We start from the raw sequence: 21086 nt of genomic DNA on the forward strand, positions 1-21086 counted from the left end.
GCACTCGTTGCAAAGGCAGTACTCCATGCGAAGGCAGCAGTACTTGCAAAGGCATTACCCCTTGCGAAGGCAGCACTCCCTGCGAAGGGAGCCCTCCTTGCGAAGCAGCCCTTTGTGCGAAGGCAGCACTCCTTGCGAAGGCAGCACTCCTTGCGTAGGCATTTCTCCTTGCGAAGGCAGCACTCCTGGCGAAGGCAAAACCCCTTGCGAAGACAGCACTCCCTACAAAGGCAGCCCTCGTTGCGAAGGCAGCACTCCTTGCGAAGGCAGCACTCCTTGCGAAGGCAGCACTCCTTGCAAAGGCAGCACTCATTGGAAGGCAGCACTCGTTGCAAACGCAGTACTCCCTGCGAAGGCAGTAGTACTTGCGAAGGCATTACCCGTTGCAAAAGCAGCACTCCCTGCGAAGGGAGCCCTCCTTGCGAAGGCAGACCTCCGTGCAAAGGCAGCACTTCTAGCGAAGGCAGCACTCCTTGGAAGGCAGCACTCATTGCGAAGGCAGCACTCCTTGCGAAGGCAGTACTACTTGCGAAGGCAACACTCCTTGCGAAGGCAGCACTCCTTGCGAAGGCAGCACTCCTTTCGAACGCAGCACTCCTTGCGAAGGCAACACTCTGTGCGTAGGCTGCACTCCGTGCGAAGGCAGCAATCTGTGCAAAGGCAGCACTCCTAGCGAAGGCAGCACTCCCTGCTAAGGAGCACTTCTTGCGAAGGCAGAACTCTGTGCGTAGGCTGCACTCCGTACGAAGGCAGCACTCCTAGCGAAGGCAGCACTCCGTCCTAAGGCAGCACTCATTGGGAAGGCAGCACTCCTTGCGAAGGCAGCACTCCTTGCGAAGGCTGCACTCCTTGCGACGGCAGCACTCCTTGCGAAGGCAGCACTCCTTGCGAAGGCAGCACTCTGTCAAAGGAAGCACTCCGTGTGAAGGCAGCACTATGTGCGAAGGCTGCACTCCGTGCGAAGGCAGCACTCCTTGCGAAGGCAGCACTCCTTGCGAACTCAGCACTCCTTGCGAAGGCAGCACTCCTAGCGAAGGCATCCCTCATTGCGAAGGCAGCACTCCTTGCGAAGGCAGCACTCTTTGCGAAGGGAGCACTCCTTGCGAAGGCAGCACTACTTGCGAAGGCAGCACTCTTTGCGAAGGCATTACTGCTTGCGAAGGCAGCACTCCCTGGGAAGGCAGCCCTCTTTGCGAAGGCAGCCCTCCTTGCGAAGGCAGCACTCCTAGCGAAGGAAGCACTCCTTGCGATGGCAGCGCTCCTTGCAAAGACAGCACTCCTTGCGAAGGCAGCACTCCTTGCGAAGGCAGCACTCCTTGCGGATGCATCACTCCCTGCGAAGGCAGCACTCCCTGCGAAGGCACCACTCCTTGCGAAGGCACCACTCCCTGCGAAGGCAGCACTCCCTGCGAAGTCAGCCCTCCTTGCGAAAGCAGCACTCCTAGCGATGGCAGCACTCCTTGCGAAGCCAGCTGTCCTTAGAAGGGCAGCACTCCTTTCGAAGACACCTTCCCTTGCGAAGGCAGCACTCCCTGCAATGGCAGCCCTCATTGCGAAGGCAGCACTCCTTGCGAAGGCAGCACTCCTTGCGAAGGCAGCACTCCTTGCGAAGGCAGCACTCATTGGGAGGCAGCACTCGTTGCAAAGGCAGTACTCCCTGAGAAGGCAGCACTACTGGCGAATGCATTACCCCTTGCGAAGGCAGCACTCCCTGCGAAGGCAGCCCTCCTCTGGAAGGCATCGCTCCTTGGATGACAACACTCCTAGCGAAGGCAGCACTCCTTGCGAAAGCAGCACTCCTTTCGAAGACAGTACTCCTTGAAAGGCAGCACTCCTTTTGAAGGCAGCACTCCTAGCGAAGGCAGCAAACCTTGCGAAGGCTGCACTTCTTGCGAAGGCACCACACCCTGCGAATGCAGATCTCTGTGCAAAGGCAGCACTCCGTGGGTAGGCAGCACTACGTGCGAAGGCTGCACTCCGTGCGAAGGCTGCACTCCTTGTGAAGGCAGCACTCCTTGCGAAGGCAGCACTCCTTGCGAAGGCAGCTCTCCTTAGAAGGGCAGCACTCCTAGCGAAGGAAGCACTCCTTGCGAAGGCATATCTCCTTACGAAGGCAGCACTCCTTGCAGAGGCAACACTCCTTGGGAAGGCACCACCCCTTGCGAAGCTAGCACTCGCTGCAAAGGCAGCCCTCATTGCGAAGGCAGCACTCCTTGCGAAGGCAGCACTCCTTGTGAAGGCAGCACTCCTTGCGAAGGCAGCACTCCTTGCGAAGGCAGCACTCCTTGCAAAGGCAGCACTCCTTGCGAAGGCACCACTCCATGCGAAGGCAGCACTCCCTGCGAAGGCAGCACTTATTGCGAAGGCAGCACACTGTGCGTAGGCTGCACTCCATGTGAAGGCAGCTATCTGTGCGAAGGCTGCACTCCGTGTGAAGTATGCACTCCTTGCAAAGGCAGCACTCCCTGCGAAGGCAGCACTCCTTGCGATGGCAGCACTCCTTGCGAAGGCAGCACTCCCTGCGTAGGCAGCACTCCCTGCGAAGGCAGCCCTCCTTGCGAAGGCAGCACTCTGTCAAAGGAAGCACTCTGTGTGAAGGCAGCACTATGTGCGAAGGCTGCACTCCGTGCGAAAGCAGACCTCCTTGCGAAGGCAGCACTCCTTGCAAAGGCAGCACTCCTTGTGAAGGCAGCTCTCCTTGCGAAGGCAGCTCTCCCTGCGTAGGCAGCACTCTCTGCGAAGGCAGCACTCCAAGCGAAGGCAGCACTCCTAGCGAAGGCAGCACTCCTTGCAAAGGCAGCAATCCTTGCAAAGGCAGCACTCCTTGCGAAGGCAACAGTCCATGCAAAGGCAGCACTCCTTGCGGAGGCAGCACTCTGTGCAAAGGCAGTACTCCCTGCAAAGGCAGCACTCTGTGCAAAGGCAGCAATCCTTGCGAAGGCAGCACTCCTTGCGAAGGCAGCACTCCTTGCGAAGGCTGCACTCCTTGCAAAGGCAGCACTCCTTGCAAAGGCAGCACTCCTTGCAAAGGCAGCACTCCTTGCAAAGGCAGCACTACTGGCGAAGGCAAAACCCCTTACGAAGACAGCACTCCCTACAAAGGCAGCCCCAGTTGCGAAGGCAGCACTCCTTGCGAAGGCAGCACTCCTTGCGAAGGCAGCACTCCTTGCGAAGGCAGCACTCCTTGCAAAGGCAGCACTCATTGGAAGGCAGCACTCGTTGCAAAGGCAGTACTCCCTCTTTGCGAAGGCAGCCTTCCTTGCGAAGGCAGCACTCCTAGCGTAGGCAGCACTCCTTGCGATGGCAGCGCTCCTTGGAAAGGCAGCACTCCTTGCGAACGCAGCACACCTTGCGAAGGCAGCACTCCTTGCAAAGACACCACTCCTCTCGAAGGCAGTACTCCCTGCAAAGGCAGCACTCTCTGCGAAGGCAGCCCTCCTTGCGAAAGCAGCACTCCTTGGGAAGGCAGCACTCATTGGAAGGCAGCACTCGTTGCAAAGGCAGTACTGCCTGAGAAGGCAGCACTACTTGCGAAGGCATTACCCCTTGCGAAGGCAGCATTCCCTGCGAAGGCAGCCCTCTTCTCGAAGGCAGCCCTCCTTGCGAAGACATCACTCCTAGCGAAGGCAGCACTCCCTGCGAAGGCAGCCCTCCTTGCGAAGGCAGCCCTCTTTGCGAGGGCAACACTCCTAGCGAAGGCAGCACTCCTTGCGAAGGCAGCCCTCCTTGCGAAGGCAGTACTCCTTGCAAAGGCAGCACTCCTTGCGAAGGCATCACCCCTTGCGGAGGCACCACTCATTCTGAACGCAGCACTCCTTGCGTAGGCAACACTGCTAGCGAAGGCAGCACTCCTTGCGAAGGCAGCACTCCTTGCGAAGGCAGTACTCCTTGCAAAGGCAGCACACCTTGCGAAGGCAGCACTCCTTGCGAAGGCTGCACTGTGTACGAATGCAACACTCCTAGCGAAGGCAGCACTCTGTCCCAAGGCAGCACTCCTTGGGAAGGCAGCACTCCTTGCGAAGGCAGCACTCCTTGCGAAGGCAGCACTCCCTGCGAAGGCAGCACTCCTTGCGAAGACAGCACTCCTTGCAAAGACAGCACTCCTTGCAAAGACAGCACTCCTTGCGAAGGCAGCACTCCTTGCGAAGGCAGCACTCCTTGCGAAGGCAGCACTCCTTGCGAAGGCAGCACTCCTTGCGAAGGCAGCACTCATAGCGAAGGCAGCCCTCATTGCAAAGGCAGCACTCCTTGCGAAGGCAGCACTCCTTGCGAAGGCAGCACTCTTTGCGAAGGCAGCACTACTTGCGAATCCAGAACTACTTGCGAAGGCATTACCCCTTGCGAAGGCAGCACTCCCTGCGAAGGCAGCCCTCTTTGCGAACGCAGCCCTCCTTGCGAAGGCAGCACTCCTAGCGAAGGCAACAGTCCTTGCGATGGCAGCGCTCCTTGCAAAGGCAGCACTCCTTGCGAAGGCAGCACTCCTTGCGAAGGCAGCACTCCCTGCGAAGGCAGCACTCCTTGCGAAGGCAGCACTCCTTGCGAAGTCAGCACTCCTTGCGGATGCAGCTCTCCCTGCGAAAGCAGCACTCCTTGTGAAGGCACCACTCCTTGCGAAGGCAGCACTTCCTGCAAAGGCAGCACTCCCTGCGAAGTCAGCCCTCCTTGCGAAAGCAGCACTCCTAGCGATGGCAGCACTGCTTGCGAAGCCAGCACTCCTTAGAAGGGAAACACTCCAAGTGAAGGCAGCACTCCTTGCGAAAGCAGCACTCCTTGCAAAGGCAGCACTCCTTGCAAAGGCACCAGCCCTTGCGAAGGCAGCACTCCCTGCAAAGGCAGCCCTCATTGCGAAGGGAGCACTCCTTGCGAAGGCAGCACTCCTTGGGAAGGCAGCACTCCTTGCGAAGGCAGCACTCCTTGTGATGGCAGCACTCCTTGTGATGGCAGCACTCATTGGGAGGCAGCACTCGTTGCAAAGGCAGTGCTCCCTGAGAAGGCAGCACTACTTGAAAATGCATTACCCCTTGCGAAGGCAGCACTCCCTGCGAAGGCAGCCCTCCTTTCGGAGGCAGCCCTCCTTGTGAAGACAACACTCCTAGCAAAGGCAGCACTCCTTGCGAAGGCAGCACTCCTTTCGAAGGCAGTACTCCTTGCGAAGGCAGCACTCCTTTTGAAGGCAGCACTCCTACCGAAGGCAGCACACCTTGCGAAGGCACCACACCCTGCGAATGCAGATCTCTGTGCAAAGGCAGCACTCCGTGGGAAGACAGCACTACGTGCGAAGGCTGCACTCCTTGCGAAGGCAGCACTCCTTGCGAAGGCAGCACTCCTTGTGGAGGCAGCACTCCTTGTGAAGGCAGCTCTCCTTGCGAAGGCAGCACTCCCTGCGTAGGCAGCTCTCCCTGCGAAGGCAGCACTCCTAGCGATAGCAGCACTCCTAGCAAAGGCAGCACTCCTAGCGAAGGCAGCACTCCTTGCGAAGGCAGGAATCCTTGCAAAGGCAGCACTCCTTGCGAAGGCAGGAATCCTTGCAAAGGCAGCACTCCTTGCGGAGGCAGCACTCTGTGCAAAGGCAGCACTCCCTGCAAAGGCAGCACTCTGTGCAAAGGCAGCACTCCTTGCGAAGGCAGCACTCCTTGCGAAGGCATTTCTCCTTGCGAAGGCAGCACTCCTTGCAAAGGCAGCACTCCTGGCGAATGCAAAACCCCTTATGAAGACAGCACTCCCTACAAAGGCAGCCCTCGATGCGAAGGCAGCACTCCTTGCGAAGGCAGCACTCCTTGCGAAGGCAGCAATCCTTGCAAAGGCAGCACTCATTGGAAGGCAGCACTCGTTGCAAAGGCAGTACTCCCTCTTTGTGAAGGCAGCCCTCTTTGCGAAGGCAGCACTCCTAGCGAAGGCAGCACTCCTTGTGATGGCAGCGCTCCTTGCAAAGGCAGCACTCCTTGCGAAGGCAGCACACCTTGCGAAGGCAGCATTCGTTGCAGATGCAGCACTCCCTGCGAAGGCAGCACTCCTTGCGAAAGCAGCACTCCTTGCGAAGGCAGCACTCATTGGAAGGCAGCACTCGTTGCAAAGGCAGTACTCCCTGAGAAGGCAGCACTACTTGCGAAGGCATTACCCCTTGCGAAGGCAGCACTCCCTGCGAAGGCAGCCCTCCTCTCGAAGGCAGCCCTCCTCGCGAAGGCAGCACTCCTTGCGAAGGCAGCACTCCTTGCGAAGGCAGCACTCCTTGCGAAGGCAGTACTCCTTGCAAAGGCAGCACTCCTTGCGAAGGCAGCACCCCTTGCGGAGGCACCACTCCTTCTGAACGCAACACTCCTTGCGAAGGCAACACTGCTAGCGAAGGCAGCACTCCTTGCGAAGGCAGCACTCCTTGCGAAGGCAGTACTCCTTGCAAAGGCAGCACACCTTGCGAAGGCAGCACTCCTTGCGAAGGCTGCACTGTGTACGAAGGCAACACCCCTAGTGAAGGCAGCACTCTGTCCCAAGGCAGCACTCCATGCGATGGCAGCACTCCTTGCGAAGGCAGCACTCCTTGCGAAGGCAGCACTCCTTGCGAAGGCAGCACTCCTTGCGAAGGCAGCACTCCTTGCGAAGGCAGCACTCCTTGCGAAGGCAGCACTCCTTGCGAAGGCAGCACTCCTTGCGAAGGCAGCACTCCTTGCGAAGGCAGCACTCCTTGCGAAGGCAGCACTCCTTGCGAAGGCAGCACTCCTTGCGAAGACAGCACTCCTTGCGAAGACAGCACTCCTTGCGAAGACAGCACCCCTTGCGAAGACAGCACTCCTTGCGAAGACAGTACTCCTTGCGAAGACAGCACTCCTTGCGAAGGCAGCACTCCTAGCGAAGGCAGCCCTCATTGCGAAGGCAGCACTCCTTGCGAAGGCAGCACTCCTTGCGAAGGCAGCACTCCTTGCGAAGGCAGCACTCCTTGCGAAGGCAGCACTCCTTGCGAAGGCATTACTCCTTGCGAAGGCAGCACTCCTTGCAAAGGCAACAGTCCATGCAAAGGCAACAGTCCATGCAAAGGCAGCAGTCCTTGCGGAGGCAGCACTCTGTGCAAAGGCAGCACTCCCTGCAAAGGCAGCACTCTGTGCAAAGGCAGCACTCCTTGCGAAGGCAGCACTCTTTGCGAAGGCAGCCCTCCTTGCGAAGGCAGCACTGTGTCAAAGGAAGCACTCCGTGTGAAGGCAGCACTATGTGCGAAGGCTCCACTCCATGCAAAGGCAGCACTCCGTGCGAAAGCAGCACTCAGTGCAAAGGCAGGCCTCGGTACGAAGGCAGCACTACGTGTGACGGCTGCACTCCATGCAAAGGCAGCACTCCTTGCGAAGGCAGCACTCCCTGCGAAGGCAGCACTCCATGCGAAGGCAGCACTCCATGCGAAGGCTGCACTCTGTGTGAACCAGCACTCCGTGCGAAGGCAGCACTCTGTGTGAAGGCAGCACTCCTTGCGAAGGCAGCACTCTGTGTGAAGGCAACACTCCTTGCGAAGGCAGCACTCCTTGCGGAGGCAGCACTCCTTGCGAAGGCAGCACTCCCTGCGAAGGCAGCACTTCGAGAGAAGGCGCACTCTGTGCAAAGACAGCTCTCCTTGCTTAGGCAGCACTCCATGCAAAGGCAGCACTCCTTGCGAAGGCAGCACTCCTTGCGAATGCATCATACCTTGCGAAGTCAGCACTCTTTGCGAAGGCAGCACTCCTTGCGAAGGCAGCAATCTGTAGAAAGGCAGCACTCCATGCAAAGTCAGCACTACGTGCGAAGGCTGCACTCAGTGCGAAGGCAGCACTCCGTGCAAAGGCAGCACTCCTTGCGAAGGATACTTTCCGTGCGAAGGCAGCACTCCTTGCAAAGGCAGCACTCCTTGCAAAGGCAGCGTTCCTTGCGAAAGCAGCACTCCTTGCGAAGGCAGCACTCCTTGCGAAGGCTGCACTCCTTGCGAAGGCTGCACTCCGTACGAATTCAGCACTCCTAGCGAAGGCAGCACTCCGTCCTAAGGCAGCACTCCTTGGGAAGGCAGCACTCCTTGCGAAGGCAGCAATCTGTAGAAAGGCAGCACTCCATGCAAAGTCAGCACTATGTGCAAAGGCTGCACTCCGTGCGAAGGCAGCACTCCGTGCAAAGGCAGCACTCCTTGCAAAGGATGCTTTCCGTGCGAAGGCAGCACTCCTTGCAAAGGCAGCACTCCTTGCAAAGGCAGCGTTCCTTGCGAAGGCAGCACTCCTTGCAAAGGCAGCACTCCTTGCGAAGGCAGCACACCTTGCGAAGGCAGCACTCCTTGCGAAGGCAGCACTCCTTGCAAAGGCAGCACTCCTTGCGAAGGCAGCACTCCTTGCGATGGCAGCACTCCTTGCGAAGGCAGCTCTCCTTGCAAAGGCAGCACTCCTTGCGAAGGCAGCACTCCTTACGAAGGCAGCACTCCTTGTGAAGGCAGCACTCCTTGCGACGGCAGCACTCCTTGGGAAGGCAGCACTCCGTGCAAAGGCAGCACTCCATGCAAAGGCAGCACTCCGTGCGAAGGCAGCACTCCGTGCGAATTCAGCACTCCATGCGAAGGCAGCACTCCTTGCGAAGGCTGCACTCCTTGCGAAGGCTGCACTCCATGCGTAGGCTGCACTATCATGCGAAGGCTGCACTCCATGCGAAGGCTGCCTTCCATGCGAAGGCTGCACTGCATGCAAAGACTGCACTGCATGCAAAGACTGCACTCTGTGCGAAGTGTGTACTCCGTGTGGAGGCTTCACTCCCTGTGAAAGGTGTACTCCCAGTGCAGGGTGCAATCCATGCAGAGACTGCACTCCATGCGGAGGCTGCACTCACTCCATGTGGAGTCTGCACTTATTGTGAAGGCTCCAGTCATTGAAAGTCTCACCCTTTGCAAGGGCTGCACTCCTTAAAAAGGCCGCACTCCTTAAAAAGGCTGCACACCTTGCGAAGTCTTCACACACTGTTAATACTGCGTAGTCTGATTTCGTCACTCCTAATAAGTGAGAAGATCTTTGTGGACGTAAGGACTGCAAACCATGTCCAAGCATCATGACGTGTAGTCAGTACACCTTGTGGGATAGCTCTTTTAATGTAATAATCCCAGGTTGTGATTAAGATAATTTAAGAAAGAGACATGTTGCTACAGGTAGAGGAGCATACGTTCTGATATCAGTCGCTCTTGTCAGCGTAGCTCACAGCTCACCATGAAAGGAAAGCACATCTACCAGGGCCAACACACATTCGAAAGACAGTACAGATTGTGAGAGGCTACACTGATCTTAGATGGCACATATTATTAGGAAGTGACTCTATTGAAGGACAGAACGTGAAGTGTGGGCACCACTTTATTTGAGGGCAGCATCCCTACTGAGGACAGCGCATTATGTGAGGTCAGAACATCTTGGGATGGTAGAACCACACAATGTGAGCTTAGCTTGCTCTGCAAGGGGGGCTTGTCATGCATTGTATGTGAGTACAGCACAGCTAGCAATGTTGGCACTCCTTGCAAGGATGGCACTCCCTGAGAGGACAGCACTGCTTGCGAGGATGGCACACCTTGCGAGGACAGGACACCTTGTGAGGACAGCACACCTTGTGAGGACAGCACACCTTGTGAGGACAGCACACCTTGTGAGGACAGCACACCTTGTGAGGACAGCACACCTTGTGAGGACAGCACACCTTGCAAGGATGGCACACCTTGCGAGGACGGCACACCTTGCGAGGACGGCACACCTTGCGAGGACAGCACACCTTGCGAGGCCAGCACACCTTGTGAGGATGGCACCCTTTGTGAGGAAGGCACATCTTGTGGGGATGGCACACCTTGCAAGGATGGCACACCAAGCGTGGATGGCACACCATGTGAGGTTGGCACACCATTCGAGGTTGGCACACCATTCGAGGATGGCACACCATGTGAGGATGGCACACCATGTGAGAATGGCACACCATGTGAGAATGGCACACCATGCAGGGACATCACACCTTGCAAGCACTGCACACCTAGTGAAGACAGCACACCTGTGAAGTTAGCATGCCATGCGAAGACAGTTCGCCCTGCAAAGATACCTTCAGAACACAAGACACCAATAAAATTGCACACCTGCTGAGTACATCAAGCATTAAGAAGATGGCAGATTTGCAGAGGTCAGCTCACTTTAGGCAGTCTGCACATCTTAAAGGGAGAGCACATGTTGGAATGAGAGGACATTTTATAAGGGAGGCACACCCCAAGAGGAGAGAACGCCTTGTAATGTTAGTACACTGTGTGGGGATAGTACAATATATGAAGAAGGCATATTTTCTGAAAAATTATGTGTTCCAATGACTGCATGCCTTCTGATTGCTGCACTCATTATGAGGTTAGCACATGTTGGCAATACAGCTCACCATGTGGGGGACAATAATTTTCACGACTAGCACAACCAGTGAGGACAGCGCACCGCGCACCTTGCACAGAATCCACTCCCCTTGCAGGGACAAAACAGCCTGCAAGGAAAGGACATCTTTCGAGGACAACACACCTTGTGCAGCAGCATACTTTTTGAGGACAGTATAGTAAGTTTTGCGTAAGCAGTCACTTCCCCATGCAAGGTATATCTTGCAAGTTCAGTAACAGATGCTTTTGCAATCCGCACAATGACAGAACACATAGTTAGTGTATGTGACTTTGTGAACACAGCATACTTTTTGAGGACAGCACAGCACACATTGCAAGGACAGCACATCTTGCTAGGACAGCACAGCTTGCGAGGACAGCACAGTTTGCGATGACAGCACAGCTTGTGATGACAGCACAGCTTGCGAGGACAGCACAGCTTGCAAGGACAGCACAGCTTGCAAGGACAGCACAGCTTGTGAGGACAGCTCAACTTGAGAGGACAGCTCAACTTGAGAGGACAGCTCAACTTGAGAGGACAGCTCAACTTGAGAGGGCAGCTCAACTTGAGAGGAGAGCTCAAGTTGATAGCTCAACTTGAGACGACAGCTCAACTTGAGAGGACAGCTCAACTTGAGAGGACAGCTCGAGAGGACAGCTCAACTTGAGAGGACAGCTCAACTTGAGAGGACAGCACAACTTGAGAGGACAGCACAACTTGAGAGGACAGCACAGATTGCGAGGACAGCAAAGCTTGTGAGGACAGCACGGCTTGCGAGGACAGCACGGCTTGCGAGGACAGCACGGCTTGCGAGGACAGCACGGCTTGCGAGGACAGCACAGCTTTCGAGGACAGCACAGCTTTCGAGAACAGCACAGCTTTCGAGGACAGCACAGCTTGCGAGGACAGCACAGCTTGCGATGACAGCACAGCTTGCGATGACAGCACAGCTTGCGATGACAGCACAGCTTGTGATGACAGCACAGCTTGCGAGGACAGCACAGCTTGTGAGGACAGCACAGCTTGCGAGGACAGCACAACTTGCAAGGACAGCACAGCTTGTGATGACAGCACAGCTTGCGAGGACAGCACAGCTTGCGAGGACAGCACGGCTTGCGAGGACAGCACAGCTTGCGAGGACAGCACAGCTTGCGAGGACAGCTCAACTTGAGAGGACAGCTCAACTTGAGAGGACAACACAACTTGAGAGGACAGCACAGCTTGCGAGGACAGCAAAGCTTGCGAGGACAGCACGGCTTGCGAGGACAGCACGGCTTGCGAGGACAGTACGGCTTGCGAGGACAGCACTGCTTGCGAGGACAGCACAGCTTGCGAGGACAGCACAGCTTGCGAGGACAGCACAGCTTGCGAGGACAGCACAGCCTGCAAGGAAAGGACATCTTTCGAGGACAACACACCTTGTGCAGCAGCATACTTTTTGAGGACAGTATAGTAAGTTTTGCGTAAGCAGTCACTTCCCCATGCAAGGTATCTCTTGCAAGTTCAGTAACAGATGCTTTTGCAATCCGCACAATGACAGAACACATAGTTAGTGTATGTGACCTTGTGAACACAGCATACTTTTTGAGGACAGCACAGCACACATTGCAAGGACAGCACATCTTGCTAGGACAGCACAGCTTGCGAGGACAGCACAGTTTGCGATGACAGCACAGCTTGTGATGACAGCACAGCTTGTGATGACAGCACAGCTTGCGAGGACAGCACAGCTTGCGAGGACAGCACAGCTTGCGAGGACAGCACAGCTTGCGAGGACAGCACAGCTTGCGATGACAGCACAGCTTGCGATGACAGCACAGCTTGTAATGACAGCACAGCTTGTGAGGACAGCAAAGCTTGTGAGGACAGCACGGCTTGTGAGGACAGCACAGCTTGCGATGACAGCACAGCTTGTGATGACAGCACAGCTTGTGATGACAGCACAGTTTGCGAGGACAGCACAGCTTGCGAGGACAGCTCAACTTGAGAGGACAGCTCAACTTGAGAGGACAACACAACTTGAGAGGACAGCTCAACTTGAGAGGACAGCACAGCTTGCGAGGACAGCAAAGCTTGTGAGGACAGCACGGCTTGTGAGGACAGCACAGCTTGCGAGTACAGCACAGCTTGCGATGACAGCACTGCTTGCAAGGACAGCACGGCTTGCGAGTACAGCACAGCTTGCGATGACAGCATTGCTTGCGATGACAGCACAGCTTGCGAGGACAGCACAGCTTGCGAGGACAGCACGGCTTGCGAGGACAGCACAGCTTGCGAGGACAGCAGAGCTTGCGAGGACAGCTCAACTTGAGAGGACAGCTCAACTTGAGAGGACAACACAACTTGAGAGGACAGCTCAACTTGAGAGGACAGCTCAACTTGAGAGGACAGCTCAACTTGAGAGGACAGCACAACTTGCGAGGACAGCACAACTTGCGAGGACAGCACAGCTTGAGAAAATAGCTCAACTTGAGAGGACAGCTCAACTTGAGAGGACAGCACTACTTGAGAGGACAGCACAACTTGAGAGGACAGCACAACTTGCGAGGATAGCAAAGCTTGCGAGGACAGCACAGCTTGTGAGGACAGCATTTCTTGCGAGGACAGTACGCCTTGCGAGGACGGCACGGCTTGCGAGGACAGCACGGCTTGTAAGGACAGCACAGGTTGTGAGGACAGCACAGCTTGCGAGGACAGCACAGCTTGCGAGGACATCATAGCTTGTGAGGACAGCACAGCTTGCGAGGACAGCACAGCTTTCGAGGAGAGCACAGTTTGTGAGGACAGCTCAACTTGAGAGGACAGCTCAACTTGAGAGGACTGCTCAACTGGAGAGGACAGCTCAACTGGAGAGGACAGCTCAACTTGAGAGGATAGCCCAACTAGAGAAGACAGCTCAAGAGGACAGCACAACTTGAGAGTACAGCACAACTTGCAAGGGTAGTAGACCTTGTGATTAACCTTGTAATGCCATAACTATTGTACATTCAGTAACTGTTTCATTTGCAGCAACCTTTCTGCATACAGTGACACTTGCATGTACAGATATACTGATATGAATAGGAAGAATTTCACTTTCAGCAGTTTTCGCTAATAGAACATGAATAGTGTGTGCTGCAACTCTTGCATGTACAGTATCCCAAATGTGCAGAGTAAGTTTTGCGTAAGCAGTCACTCCTCCATGCAAGGTATCTCTTGCAAGTTCAGTAACAGATGCTTTTGCAGCGGAGATGTGTGTATTAACCAGAGAACTTGAATAGACTGCTTTGCATGCTGTAATGCAGAAAAAAAGAGATGGGGAGGAGAAAAAGCAGTATGTAGAAAGAAGGGAGGGAGGGAGTGTATGAGGAAAGTATATTTGAGAGAGTTGAAGAGGATAGTAATATGGGGAAGGATGAGAGGAGGAGAAGGAAGCCATGGTGAGAAGAGGGAGGATGTATTGGGCAAAGAGGAAACGATGGAGAGAAATAAGGAAGGATCGAAAGTAACAGGTAATATAAGTGTAAAGTCAATGGAGGAGGATAGAGAAAATTATATATAAATATATATCAATATATATATACATAGTGTGTAGATGGTATGTTTACTACAATTAAGAACACACGAAAACCTTGCACAGGCAGTGAAGTGGAGACTCAAAAGGTGAAAACAAGCACTAAGTCTGAGGTGAGGCAAGAAGGAAGAACTTCCACTACAGTAGGCGCTACTGAATAATAAAGTGGGGAAACCAAAGTGTAGAATGGTAGTCGAGCCACATGGTGGCTAGAATAAAAGATACTCCTCGGTGTGGTGTCTAATATCAGTCATGCTGTCTGTCAAGACAACAACAGGAATGTACAGATGAAACAGGTGCATCGAAATTCCTGACGACTGGAGCATTACAATAATCAGTACCATAAGCTGTGCTGTGTGGCGCCAATTAACAAGTTGTCAGACGAGAATCGAAGGCAAGATATCCACTGTAATACAGTAGATGAGAGACAGACTTATCAGAACTGCTAGACATGCCTAATGCCGCATAAATGAACGCTGCCACTTGTGCCGCCCATGCACATAACGTAGTGTTAAAGATGAAGTGCCTGCCGAAAACGCGGAGGGATTTCTATAGACCGTAACAATAAAAAAAAGGAAAGTGTTAAGAGCGTGGGACACAGGGCAGCCGACACATTGTACTCCAAGGACGGAATGCGTCAGAGAGCGCGGTCCAGTATTCCGATAGGGGGTGTGGTGGGGGAGGGGGTTAAGGGGCACAAAATGCGGCCCGTCATTCGTCGGAATTCGCAGCTCGCGGCCGATATCCCGTGGTGCTATTCCAGGGATGAACATAGCCTCTCATAGTCGCCCGGAGGCGACATAAAATTTTGACTGTTCAGACTCAGCACTTTCATATCGACATGGCGAAAATCCATGTTCAGCTATTGGCTTTCAGGCTGCACTTCCTGAGTTAGCAGGCTTCAATGTAATATTGTTGCAACCCCAGCTTCCCGACTGAGAAAGCAAAACAGAAATTTACAGAACACACACACACACACACACACACACACACACAAACACACACACACACACAAATCGTCGCCATTGGGCTGCATTAAAATAATTGGAGTATTACATAATAATTAAACCACAAGCAGTGCTGTGTTACAGCAGTGAAAGGGTGTCCAGAAGGAAATCCAGGGGAAAAAAATCCGCTGTAATACACGCAATCAGAGGCGGGTGTGTCACGCCTGGTAATACAATTAACGGCGACTATGTTAATTGCTGCTTGGTAGCTGGTGTGTGTGATGGCTTGGCAGCGCACGAACTGCTTCCTTACTTGCTTCCCAACTTAACAAGCGATGTCGCAAGCAAGTTATTTCAACAGGCGCATTTGTATCGCCTGTGTGGTTTTTTGGGCGGGGGGTGGGGGTGAGTGGGGTGCGCGGCCTGTTGGCTTCGCGGCACGCATTGTGTCCCCCTCCCAACTGCCCGACTTAGCAAGCGACGCCTTTGAGTGTGTTTTTGCCTGGGACAGTGAGGTCGTATCTAGTTGAAATTGATATCACGTACTGAGAACGGTAGTCGCTTGGCGGTGTCAAAGTTTTAAAATTGTAAGTGAAGGCATCGAGGAGTTACGGACGTTTATGCAGCGTGTTTTGAAACACGAAGAGCAGAGACACGCCGCGCCGCCTGGCCCAGTAAGCGTAGTTTGCTTTGATATAGGACCGTGTGGCGACGTAAAAAAATACTAGATTCCACAGTAGAATGAAAGGAGAGTAACGGAAAGTGTTTAATTTGTAAGTACATAAGACGAAAACGTAGCTTTTGCGTGCGTTTGTGTAATCCGTGTTTCTCTTCGGTTTGTATTTACGCCTTTGAGTGTGTTTTTGCCTGGGACAGTGAGGTCGTATCTAGTTGAAATTGATATCACGTACTGAGAACGGTAGTCGCTTGGCGGTGTCAAAGTTTTAAAATTGTAAGTGAAGGCATCGAGGAGTTACGGACGTTTATGCAGCGTGTTTTGAAACACGAAGAGCAGAGACACGCCGCGCCGCCTGGCCCAGTAAGCGTAGTTTGCTTTGATATAGGACCGTGTGGCGACGTAAAAAAATACTAGATTCCACAGTAGAATGAAAGGAGAGTAACGGAAAGTGTTTAATTTGTAAGTACATAAGACGAAAACGTAGCTTTTGCGTGCGTTTGTGTAATCCGTGTTTCTCTTCGGTTTGTATTTACGCCTTTGAGTGTGTTTTTGCCTGGGACAGTGAGGTCGTATCTAGTTGAAATTGATATCACGTACTGAGAACGGTAGTCGCTTGGCGGTGTCAAAGTTTTAAAATTGTAAGTGAAGGCATCGAGGAGTTACGGACGTTTATGCAGCGTGTTTTGAAACACGAAGAGCAGAGACACGCCGCGCCGCCTGGCCCAGTAAGCGTAGTTTGCTTTGATATAGGACCGTGTGGCGACGTAAAAAAATACTAGATTCCACAGTAGAATGAAAGGAGAGTAACGGAAAGTGTTTAATTTGTAAGTACATAAGACGAAAACGTAGCTTTTGCGTGCGTTTGTGTAATCCGTGTTTCTCTTCGGTTTGTATTTACGCCTTTGAGTGTGTTTTTGCCTGGGACAGTGAGGTCGTATCTAGTTGAAATTGATATCACGTACTGAGAACGGTAGTCGCTTGGCGGTGTCAAAGTTTTAAAATTGTAAGTGAAGGCATCGAGGAGTTACGGACGTTTATGCAGCGTGTTTTGAAACACGAAGAGCAGAGACACGCCGCGCCGCCTGGCCCAGTAAGCGTAGTTTGCTTTGATATAGGACCGTGTGGCGACGTAAAAAAATACTAGATTCCACAGTAGAATGAAAGGAGAGTAACGGAAAGTGTTTAATTTGTGAGTACATAAGACGAAAACGTAGCTTTTGCGTGCGTTTGTGTAATCCGTGTTTCTCTTCGGTTTGTATTTACGCCTTTGAGTGTGTTTTTGCCTGGGACAGTGAGGTCGTATCTAGTTGAAATTGATATCACGTACTGAGAACGGTAGTCGCTTGGCGGTGTCAAAGTTTTAAAATTGTAAGTGAAGGCATCGAGGAGTTACGGACGTTTATGCAGCGTGTTTTGAAACACGAAGAGCAGAGACACGCCGCGCCGCCTGGCCCAGTAAGCGTAGTTTGCTTTGATATAGGACCGTGTGGCGACGTAAAAAAATACTAGATTCCACAGTAGAATGAAAGGAGAGTAACGGAAAGTGTTTAATTTGTAAGTACATAAGACGAAAACGTAGCTTTTGCGTGCGTTTGTGTAATCCGTGTTTCTCTTCGGTTTGTATTTACGCCTTTGAGTGTGTTTTTGCCTGGGACAGTGAGGTCGTATCTAGTTGAAATTGATATCACGTACTGAGAACGGTAGTCGCTTGGCGGTGTCAAAGTTTTAAAATTGTAAGTGAAGGCATCGAGGAGTTTCTCCCTGCGAAGGCAGCACTCCTTGCTTAGGCAGCACTCCTGGCGAAGGCAAAACCCCTTGCGAAGACAGCACTCCCTACAAAGGCAGCCCTCGTTGCGAAGGCAGCACTCCTTGCGGAGGCAGCACTCCTTGCGAAGGCACCACTCCTTGCAAAGGCGGCACTCATTGGAAGGCAGCACTCGTTGCAAAGGCAGTACTCCCTGCGAAGGCAGCAGTACTTCCGAAGGCATTACCCCTTGCGAAGGCCGCACTCCCTGTGAAGGGAGCCCTCCTTGCGAAGGCAGCCCTCCGGGCAAAGGCAGCACCTCTAGCGAAGGCAGCACTCCTTGGAAGGCAGCACTCCTTGCGAAGGCAGCTCTCCTTGCGAAGGCAGCACTCCGTGTGAACGCAGCACTCCTTGCGAAGGCAACACTCCTTGCAAAGGCAGCACTCCCTGCGAAGGCAGCACTCCTTGCGAAGGCGCCACCCCATGCGAAGGCGCCACCCCATGCGAAGGCAGCACTCCCTGTTAAGGCAGCACTTCTTGCGAAGGCAGCACTCTGTGCGTAGGCTGCACTCCGTGCGAAGGCAGCAATCTGTGCAAAGGCAGCACTCCTTGTGAAGGCAGCACTCCTTGCGAAGGCAGCACTCCTTGCGAAGGCTGCACTCCGTACGAAGGAAGCATTCCTAGCGAAGGCAGCACTCCGTCCTAAGGCAGCACTCCTTGGGAAGGCAGCACTCCTTGCGAAGGCAGCACTCCTTGCGAAGGCAGCACTCCTAGCGAAGGCAGCACTCCTTGCGAAGGCAGCACTCCTTGCGAAGGCAGCACTCCTTGCGAAGGCAGCAATCCTTGCAAAGGCAGCACTCCTGGCGAAGGCAACAGTCCATGAAAAGGCAGCACTCCTTGCGGAGGCAGCACTCCTTGCGAAAGCAGCACTCTGAGCAAAAGCAGCACTCCATGCGAAGGATGCACTCCTTGCGAAGGCAGCACTCCTTGCAAAGGCAGCACTCATTGGAAAGCAGCACTCGTTGCAAAGGCAGTACTCCATGCGAAGGCAGCAGTACTTGCAAAGGCATTACCCCTTGCGAAGGCAGCACTCCCTGCGAAGGGAGCCCTCCTTGCGAAGCAGCCCTTTGTGCGAAGGCAGCACTCCTTGCGAAGGCAGCACTCCTTGCGTAGGCATTTCTCCTTGCGAAGGCAGCACTCCTGGCGAAGGCAAAACCCCTTGCGAAGACAGCACTCCCTACAAAGGCAGCCCTCGTTGCGAAGGCAGCACTCCTTGCGAAGGCAGCACTCCTTGCGAAGGCAGCACTCCTTGCAAAGGCAGCACTCATTGGAAGGCAGCACTCGTTGCAAACGCAGTACTCCCTGCGAAGGCAGTAGTACTTGCGAAGGCATTACCCGTTGCAAAAGCAGCACTCCCTGCGAAGGGAGCCCTCCTTGCGAAGGCAGACCTCCGTGCAAAGGCAGCACTTCTAGCGAAGGCAGCACTCCTTGGAAGGCAGCACTCATTGCGAAGGCAGCACTCCTTGCGAAGGCAGTACTACTTGCGAAGGCAACACTCCTTGCGAAGGCAGCACTCCTTGCGAAGGCAGCACTCCTTTCGAACGCAGCACTCCTTGCGAAGGCAACACTCTGTGCGTAGGCTGCACTCCGTGCGAAGGCAGCAATCTGTGCAAAGGCAGCACTCCTAGCGAAGGCAGCACTCCCTGCTAAGGAGCACTTCTTGCGAAGGCAGAACTCTGTGCGTAGGCTGCACTCCGTACGAAGGCAGCACTCCTAGCGAAGGCAGCACTCCGTCCTAAGGCAGCACTCATTGGGAAGGCAGCACTCCTTGCGAAGGCAGCACTCCTTGCGAAGGCTGCACTCCTTGCGACGGCAGCACTCCTTGCGAAGGCAGCACTCCTTGCGAAGGCAGCACTCTGTCAAAGGAAGCACTCCGTGTGAAGGCAGCACTATGTGCGAAGGCTGCACTCCGTGCGAAGGCAGCACTCCTTGCGAAGGCAGCACTCCTTGCGAACTCAGCACTCCTTGCGAAGGCAGCACTCCTAGCGAAGGCATCCCTCATTGCGAAGGCAGCACTCCTTGCGAAGGCAGCACTCTTTGCGAAGGGAGCACTCCTTGCGAAGGCAGCACTACTTGCGAAGGCAGCACTCTTTGCGAAGGCATTACTGCTTGCGAAGGCAGCACTCCCTGGGAAGGCAGCCCTCTTTGCGAAGGCAGCCCTCCTTGCGAAGGCAGCACTCCTAGCGAAGGAAGCACTCCTTGCGATGGCAGCGCTCCTTGCAAAGACAGCACTCCTTGCGAAGGCAGCACTCCTTGCGAAGGCAGCACTCCTTGCGGATGCATCACTCCCTGCGAAGGCAGCACTCCCTGCGAAGGCACCACTCCTTGCGAAGGCACCACTCCCTGCGAAGGCAGCACTCCCTGCGAAGTCAGCCCTCCTTGCGAAAGCAGCACTCCTAGCGATGGCAGCACTCCTTGCGAAGCCAGCTGTCCTTAGAAGGGCAGCACTCCTTTCGAAGACACCTTCCCTTGCGAAGGCAGCACTCCCTGCAATGGCAGCCCTCATTGCGAAGGCAGCACTCCTTGCGAAGGCAGCACTCCTTGCGAAGGCAGCACTCCTTGCGAAGGCAGCACTCATTGGGAGGCAGCACTCGTTGCAAAGGCAGTACTCCCTGAGAAGGCAGCACTACTGGCGAATGCATTACCCCTTGCGAAGGCAGCACTCCCTGCGAAGGCAGCCCTCCTCTGGAAGGCATCGCTCCTTGGATGACAACACTCCTAGCGAAGGCAGCACTCCTTGCGAAAGCAGCACTCCTTTCGAAGACAGTACTCCTTGAAAGGCAGCACTCCTTTTGAAGGCAGCACTCCTAGCGAAGGCAGCAAACCTTGCGAAGGCTGCACTTCTTGCGAAGGCACCACACCCTGCGAATGCAGATCTCTGTGCAAAGGCAGCACTCCGTGGGTAGGCAGCACTACGTGCGAAGGCTGCACTCCGTGCGAAGGCTGCACTCCTTGTGAAGGCAGCACTCCTTGCGAAGGCAGCACTCCTTGCGAAGGCAGCTCTCCTTAGAAGGGCAGCACTCCTAGCGAAGGAAGCACTCCTTGCGAAGGCATATCTCCTTACGAAGGCAGCACTCCTTGCAGAGGCAACACTCCTTGGGAAGGCACCACCCCTTGCGAAGCTAGCACTCGCTGCAAAGGCAGCCCTCATTGCGAAGGCAGCACTCCTTGCGAAGGCAGCACTCCTTGTGAAGGCAGCACTCCTTGCGAAGGCAGCACTCCTTGCGAAGGCAGCACTCCTTGCAAAGGCAGCACTCCTTGCGAAGGCACCACTCCATGCGAAGGCAGCACTCCCTGCGAAGGCAGCACTTATTGCGAAGGCAGCACACTGTGCGTAGGCTGCACTCCATGTGAAGGCAGCTATCTGTGCGAAGGCTGCACTCCGTGTGAAGTATGCACTCCTTGCGAAGGCAGCACTCCCTGCGAAGGCAGCACTCCTTGCGATGGCAGCACTCCTTGCGAAGGCAGCACTCCCTGCGTAGGCAGCACTCCCTGCGAAGGCAGCCCTCCTTGCGAAGGCAGCACTCTGTCAAAGGAAGCACTCTGTGTGAAGGCAGCACTATGTGCGAAGGCTGCACTCCGTGCGAAAGCAGACCTCCTTGCGAAGGCAGCACTCCTTGCAAAGGCAGCACTCCTTGTGAAGGCAGCTCTCCTTGCGAAGGCAGCTCTCCCTGCGTAGGCAGCACTCTCTGCGAAGGCAGCACTCCAAGCGAAGGCAGCACTCCTAGCGAAG

General features: G+C 54.5%; 3 protein-coding genes across 3 annotated transcripts; all 3 read right to left on the reverse strand.

The window, feature by feature from the left end:
- Nucleotides 1–3472: 3472 nt before the first annotated feature.
- LOC126159933 (trophinin-like) lies at nucleotides 3473–4951 on the reverse strand. Its single transcript, XM_049916739.1, has one exon. The coding sequence runs from the start codon at nucleotides 4949–4951 to the stop codon at nucleotides 3473–3475; it is 1479 nt and encodes a 492-aa protein (XP_049772696.1).
- LOC126159934 (uncharacterized) lies at nucleotides 4948–6051 on the reverse strand. The gene has a single exon (XM_049916740.1). The coding sequence runs from the start codon at nucleotides 6049–6051 to the stop codon at nucleotides 4948–4950; it is 1104 nt and encodes a 367-aa protein (XP_049772697.1).
- LOC126159935 (sialidase-like) lies at nucleotides 6048–9970 on the reverse strand. Its single transcript, XM_049916742.1, has 3 exons — nucleotides 9544–9970; nucleotides 7666–8689; nucleotides 6048–7161 (listed from the first exon to the last, which is right to left on the reverse strand). Exons 1-3 carry the CDS (start codon nucleotides 9968–9970, stop codon nucleotides 6048–6050), a joined length of 2565 nt encoding a protein of 854 aa, XP_049772699.1.
- Nucleotides 9971–21086: the final 11116 nt, after the last annotated feature.

This window comes from Schistocerca cancellata, unplaced genomic scaffold (genome assembly GCF_023864275.1).
Source record: "Schistocerca cancellata isolate TAMUIC-IGC-003103 unplaced genomic scaffold, iqSchCanc2.1 HiC_scaffold_1150, whole genome shotgun sequence".
In the NCBI taxonomy this organism is placed as follows: Eukaryota; Metazoa; Arthropoda; class Insecta; order Orthoptera; family Acrididae; genus Schistocerca; species Schistocerca cancellata.

Bases quoted from the DNA above. Each gene is read 5' to 3' on its own strand.
- LOC126159935 (XM_049916742.1), bottom strand. From the start codon at position 9,970: ATGTCCCTGCATGGTGTGCCATTCTCACATGGTGTGCCATTCTCACAT. The intron at 8,690-9,543 runs GTGTGCCATCCT...CTTTGCATGCAG, and splicing joins AGGTGTCCTGTCCTCGCAAG to TGCAGTCTTTGCATGCAGTG. The intron at 7,162-7,665 runs GTATGATGCATT...CCTTTGACACAG, and splicing joins AAGAGTGCTGACTTCGCAAG to TGCTGCCTTCGCAAGGAGGG.
- LOC126159934 (XM_049916740.1), bottom strand. From the start codon at position 6,051: ATGAGTGCTGCCTTCGCAAGGAGTGCTGCTTTCGCAAGGAGTGCTGCC.
- LOC126159933 (XM_049916739.1), bottom strand. From the start codon at position 4,951: ATGAGTGCTGCCATCACAAGGAGTGCTGCCATCACAAGGAGTGCTGCC.